General features: G+C 30.7%; 1 protein-coding gene across 1 annotated transcript; it reads right to left on the bottom strand.

Annotated features, from left to right (window-relative positions):
* Positions 1 to 795: 795 nt before the first annotated feature.
* LOC146883578 (uncharacterized) lies at positions 796 to 1,197 on the bottom strand. Its single transcript, XM_085666629.1, has one exon. The coding sequence runs from the start codon at positions 1,195 to 1,197 to the stop codon at positions 796 to 798; it is 402 nt and encodes a 133-aa protein (XP_085522755.1).
* Between the last annotated feature and the right edge of the window lie 6,007 nt (positions 1,198 to 7,204).

Raw genomic sequence — 7,204 nt, 5'->3', positions numbered from 1 at the left:
ATGCTTTCTCACATTTTTATTACTTGAACATTGTATCTTTAGTTGAAATCTTCATGCTGATAATCCTTATGGTGGGGACAAATTTGAAAGAAAGTATTGTTGCTAGCCCAAAGAAGGTGCAATGGATATCCCATTTTGTTAAGACAGAAATATGGCCACACGTCATTTTGAATCTTGATTCACTAATTCTCAAATAGATTAAATCTTAACCAAAATTTACTAGTGCTCAAATCATTTTGCTCTTAGTCATTCATTCTTGTCATTAAGCCTCTAGGATTTAATGATCATTCCCATAAACCAAAGTGATATATCCTAACACAACATGCCCCAATGCCATATCCTTATTTATCTTATTGAGCAATGATTGACGTCTACTAGGGCAACTCTGTCATCCGATATGAAAACAATGAACTACGGGAAAGTATAGAACTGTCACCTTTATTTTATGCCATTTTTTGAAGAAACATGCATTCAATGACTTTGGTAACAAAAGATTAAACATGCTTTGCATTTTCAACTTTTTTTCTATTATTACACATTTTTCATTTTTTCATTATTATTTATTTTCACGACACCCTTCAGACTTTGTCTTTGCATGCCCTGAACCAGTCTTCATATTTTGTGGATGAACCCCTAGTGCTTATTGAACAAAATTTTTCCTTTAAACTTAGTGTGACATAAAAATATTTTAAAGAAATCAAAACAAACTATGAAGTAAACAAATTTGTCATTCAACGAATCAGTCATTTAAATAATATCAATATTCCTATACAAGTTTTTACTATCATGGAATCATTATGCATAAAATCTTTTGACTGCATCAGAATTGACTGGCAGCGGTAATTTTTCCCCATCCATCCTTGTGAGAATTAGTGCTCCTCTAGAGAATGTTTTCTTCACAACATATGATCCTTCATAATTTAGCGTCCATTTCCCTCGATGATCCTTCTGCATGGGCATAATCTTCTTCATTACCAAGTCGCCTCTATTGAATTCTTTGGGGCGTACTTTCTTATCAAATGCTTTTTTCATCCACCTTTGATATAATTGGCCATGGCATACTGCCGCCAATATTTTCCCTTCTAAGAGGTTTAGTTGATCAGATCGAGCCTGAACCCATTCTGCCTCTTCTAACTGAGTTTCCATCAATACTTTTAGAGAAAGAATTTCAACTTCAAAGGGAAGTACTGCATCCATCCAATAAACCAATGAAAATGGTGTTGCCCTAGTTGATGTTCTTACTGAAGTGTGGTACCCATGCAAAGCAAATGAAGCATCTCATGTCAATCCTTGTATGTCACTGCCATCTTTTGTATGATTTTCTTGATATTCTTGTTTGCAGCTTCAACTACCCTATTCATTTTTGGCCGATTGGGAGAAGAATTATGATGCTGGATCTTAAACTCTCTACATAACTCAATCATCATATTATTATTCAAATTAGTAGCATTATTTGTGATAATCTTATTCGATAGCCCATATATATCAATTACTTCTTTATGAATTTTACTACCACCTTTCTTGTTACACTGGCAAAAGAAGCAGCTTCCACCCATTTAGTAAAATAATCAATTGCAATTAGAATAAAATGATGACCATTTGACATTTTCTGTTCTATGGCTCCAATAACATCTATTCCCCACATTGAGAAAGGCCAAGGTGCGATCTGTTGACATGTGAAGCCAAGGTAGTGTGTCTCATGAAGATTTAATGAAGCTTTGTTGAACTACTTGGAGCCATTACCTTGGGAAAATGCCTGCATTGATGAAGATAAGGAGATTTGAGGGGATTCATGTTGATCAAGTCTTCAACGCGTGCCCTCCACATGGATTAATCATTAGGAGAGAGTATTTGATATTTGTAATTCACTTTGTAGACCTTGGAGCATTAGTTTGATGTAATTGGTCTTTGTTGTATTTTTTAATCTGTTGAAATATTTTTCAATAGGTTAAAATGTGTCTTTTAATTTTTTGAATGGTTTTTCAACAGGTTAAAAGGTTAGATGTAATAGTCTTAAATTGTGACTTATTCAATCAATTGATTTATTTTTTAATCGACTGATTTCACTTAAGTCAAGTGAAATCAACCGATTGATTAGGAAATCAACTTGTTGAATTTCGTAACAGTTTGACTATAAGTGATGTGATTTTCGAAAGAGAGGTAACTTAACCATTTTTTAGCGCGAAATTGTTCTGGAAACCTTGAAAATTTCTCTCTTTCATGATCATTCAGATTGTAGCTGTTGAAGATTGATCTAGGATCAATTCTTGGAGCTTTTTGGCTTGTGTTTGAAGCTTGGAGAATTCCTTCCAGAAAAAATTGTTTATCTCAATATATTTATACATTTGAAGAATTCTTTTTTTTCGTTAAAACAATTTTCGTTATTTCTCAACCATTGAGTATATATGTTGATATTTGAAATTTTTTCTTAGATCTCTAAGGTATTTTTCATCTTATTATACCCTTAATTATACATTTGTTTTTCTTTGTGCGATTTCTTTCAATAGTCTCTCAAATTGTTTCTAAGATAAACATTTGTTAATTTTTTAATATTTTTATTTGTTGTTTATTTTCATCATATAGAATACTATTTCGATATATTTTATCTAATTATTTTTTATTTTCTAACTCATTATCATTCATACTGTAATATTTTCACTATAATTGTATAAATAACTTTTATTTACTATAATATAAAAATTTAATGTAATTTCCATGAATATTTTCTTATCACCATCCACCATATATTGGAGTTCAAAAGATACAAGATATATGTCAAAATTTTATTATTATGTTTATTATTTGTTCTTTGCTTCATTTTGATCAAGTGATGTATTATAACTATATAAAAAAGATATTCATTAGAATTTAAAAAATTGAAGTAAACAAACATTAATGAAACCTAGTTGATAAAATTAAAAATATTTTTAAAAAAATATAAAAGGAAAATAAATATTCAAATTAAAATATACTTTAAATATTGGTATAATTACTAATTTGGTACCCAATTTTTTGGTTAAGTTCAATTTGGTCCCCATACTTTTGGTTTTTTGAATTTAGTACCCCAATTATCTAAAAAGATTCAATTTGATCCTCTCCGTTAAGTTGAAGTTAACACCGTGTCCATACAGGAGACGTGTCAAGCCATGAAATTTTTAATTTTTTTTTCATTTTTTTAATTTTTTAATTTTTTTTTGTAAAAATTTATAAACTGTCACGTGTCAGATTACCGTCGTGCCACGTGGCATCTTACAATCATAACACGTGGCAGTGATAATAGTGGTTTTCAATTTAGTCCTCTATTTAAATTTTTGGTTCAATTTAGTACCCCAATTTTTTAAAATGATCCATTTTCGTCCTTTCCAATTTGAGACCAAATTAGTAAATAAGCTGAATTACAACTTATATATATATATATATATATATATATATATATATATATATATATATATATATATATATATATATATGTTACACTAACTTTTTCTAATATATACATCAAATCATTTCACCTAAATACTTAAATTATTTTATTTTTTACATTTTTTACCTTTGTAATTTTTTACCCATGAAATTTTTTACACTTGTAAAAATTAAAATAATTTGAATATTTAGGTGTAGTGATTTGATGTATAAATTCAAAACAATTATTTTAACATGTATATATAAGTTATAATTAAACTTAGTTACTAATTTGGTCTCAAATTAGAAAGAACGAAATTGGATCATTTTAAAAAATTGGAGTACTAAATTGAACCAAAAATTTAAATAGAAGACTAAATTGAAAACAATTATTACCATTGCCACATGTCATGATTGTAAGCTGCTACGTGGCACAATGGTAAACCAACACGTGGCAGTTTTTAAAAAATTAAAAATTTCATAGCTTAACATGTGTCCTGTATGAACACGGTGTTAACTCCAACTTAACGGAGATGACCAAATTGAATCTTTTTAGACAATTGGGGTACTAAACTGAACAAACCAAAAGTATGGGGACCAAATTGAACTTAACCAAAAAATTTGGGTACCAAATCAGTAATTATACCAACATTTAAAGTATATTTTAATTTGAATATTTGTTTTCCTTTTATATTTTTTTAAAAATATTTTTAAATTTTTAAATTTGAATATTTATTTTTACATTTTATTTGCAAATTTAATAAATGTGTTGGTTCTCATGAAATTTTATTTTGTGTTCTTTTCTAAAATGTAAACAACTATAATTTATTTCAAAGTATTTGATATCGAAGAAACAATCATCCTCCTAATATTGAATATTTGATAATATTGTGTTTTCTTTACCATAATTTTTTATTATTTTAGAAAAAATAATTAAAATTAATATTGAAGTAGTAAGAATACGGGTATAAAAACGAGATTATACCTGTTACTCGATGGGGATGGGATAAAAGTTTGATACTAGTTGAATTTGGGTATGGGGATGAGGATGAATTTTTTCTACAAGGATGGCTATGGGATAGCGAAACCCGTCCCCACCCCGCCCTGTTGCCATCCCTAGATGGAATCATGCCCAAGACTTTCAAAGAGATCTCGGATTAGCTTCAAATCGTAGAATAGGGACTCTTTTTATAATTTTTGTAATGTTTTTGTTTGTGCTTTATCGGACCTTTAGTTGTTGTCGGCTTTTTGGTGTTTTGGCCCATAGTATATAAGCCCTTGTGAAACACTTTGTATTCAGATTTGAGTAAATGAAATTTTGAGTTTTTCTCTCAAGTCTTGAGGTTCTCCTTCGAACCACTAATCCTTATCGTTGAATCTTCGATTCAAAGTGGCTTATCTTCCTCACTTATCTTGGAACCTCATCCAAGTGGCATCATTTCCTCCCGTTCTGCAAAAAATCCAATCGACGTCATCCATTTTCCTCTTTTTCATTCTAAGGTTCATACCCAAATTTGTTCAAGACCCAATATTCCCCCAAATCCAAGACGATCCTTCATCACTGTGTAATCATAAAATCATCCAAGTAACATCAAACAAGGGCAAATATCAATAATTCACACCTTCATACAATTAAACACGAATTAGGAAATGTACAAAAAGCCCACAGAATCACAAAATCCAGGCAAAATACAAAAGTAGATCAACAAGCTTCGCATCACCTGGCGGGCCTTGCATGCCGCTAGGCGGTTTGTAGCAAAACCCATAAATTTAGCTTGCGTTGTATGAGTCGCCTGGCGGGCCATGAACACCGCCAAGCGGTTTCTAGGGCAAAAACTCTTAACATGATGTTCAACACGAAAACGAAGGGAAAAGGGCTTTCGTTCATTCAACAAACCATGAAAACATGCAATTAAGAAATTAAACACATAAAACATCTCCCTTTACCTAGAATTTCCGCTCCAATTGCATTCCTAGCGTTCCTCTTTGCCCAGAAATTGGTCCAACCCTTGCCTTTAGCAAAAGAACTCTCCCTAACCCTCTTTGATCTTCTTAGGTCAAGAACCTAATGTTGTCACAACCCGTCTCATGGGCCTACATGAGTATCTCCATTTTCCACTTAGTAGACTCTCTCTTAATTCATTTTTCAGGCATAAAATTAAATAATAAACAATAAAAACGCAAATTAAAAGGGCTACTTCCAAGGAACTATTTAGCGCTAGTCAAGTTTCAAACTCTCAACCACACAATCACCAAGCATATGCACAACCAACTAGCCATTCCATGTTTCATGGCATTTCATGCACATTTATGATTATAATATCACACTCCACAGTCATGCACCCATGCAAAACAATTACATAACACACCAAAGACATACATAGAACTCGAACCCAAGTACTCTCAACACCAGTCCACACGCTTAACCACTGAAGCTACCATTGCTCCTTGTTAATACTTGACAATTTAATTCTCTTAGAGGTACTTCCAATCCATAATTATTGCTAATTAAATATTTATTATTTATTTAAATTTTCTGAATCTTACAACCATTGTCTTAAGTTTAGGCAACAATTTTACCATGATTTTCCAACCATGGTGTATTCTTTTAGGCAATAATTATTATTGCGTTTATGTTTAGAACATAGTTATTTAATCTCTCCCTGAACAATTGTCTCATTAGGAATCAAACTTGTGACCTTGACTCTGATAGCAATTGTTAGATTGAGCCCTTACCATTAAGCCAAAAGTTATAGCTAATTGTTAAAGTACAACTATTTCTTCTTAAGATTGTAGCATCCAAAGTCTCATGATTTGATTGTGACTTGGTCCAGCTACTCTCCACCACAAGACAATTGATCCATCTTACAATAACTTAATTAGGCCACATGATGGTAATTAAAAATACTTAAAGTTAAATTATTCCAATTTTAAAAATGTGGTCTAAACTATCCACATTTTAACAATTTTTGCTTATAACTATCAACATTTTCTACCATATTGCTTAAAACAAATAGAGAACATTTTTTTTGTATGCTCTCCATCTTTAAGGTAAATAAAACTCACTATATAAGCAACAATAAAAAAAATTATGGCTTATTCTTATTTTATGCAATGGTTTTCTAGTTATTATCATGTCAGTGGTGTCTAATCTATAGGTATGAAGAAGATTAATAGTGTATAGTATAACTGATAAGGAAACAACACAAGGAAGATGTCACAATTTTATTGTTTTGCCCAAATTTTCTATGGGCAACTTTTAAAAATTGTTGTCTAAATAATCAACAATTTATAAAATGTGGCTTTTAGTAGTTTTAAGCCACACACACACACACACACACACACACACACACACATATATATATATATATATATATATATATATATATATATGTATGTTCATTTTTATGTTTAGACAACACTTTTATACATGTGGGTTAGTTTAGTGTGGTCTAAAGTAAAAAATGGTGTACTGTAATTTGTGTGGTGTATAAGGTCATTCAACTTGATGTCTTATATGGCAATATGGTCTTTATTGGTAGGAATTGGAACGGGAGAAATTCATTACTCATATTGTTCTATTCTCGAAAATTAACAAAGCTTTTGATTACATGTTGTAAGGGGAGTCCATCAAATGCATTATTCGTATGGGAGAGTAGAACTTTAAAATCAATGATGACATAGTTCTTGTGGAGGGACTTTGTTCTCTTTTTTGTTATGCTAAGAAGAAAATAAAGATTATGTATAATTAATTTAGATTATTGAATTTGTGAGAATTTGTCTATGTTTGAATGTAGAGAGT

Source organism: Vigna unguiculata, chromosome 9, assembly GCF_037176805.1.
Source record: "Vigna unguiculata cultivar grain cowpea cultivar isolate G323 ecotype 2 chromosome 9, ASM3717680v1, whole genome shotgun sequence".
NCBI lineage: Eukaryota > Viridiplantae > Streptophyta > Magnoliopsida > Fabales > Fabaceae > Vigna > Vigna unguiculata.
This window is presented reverse-complemented; position numbering and strand designations above follow the sequence as displayed.

What these genes read in the sequence shown, in the direction of transcription:
- LOC146883578 (XM_085666629.1), bottom strand. Translation starts at nt 1,197, where the DNA reads ATGGATGCAGTACTTCCCTTTGAAGTTGAAATTCTTTCTCTAAAAGTA.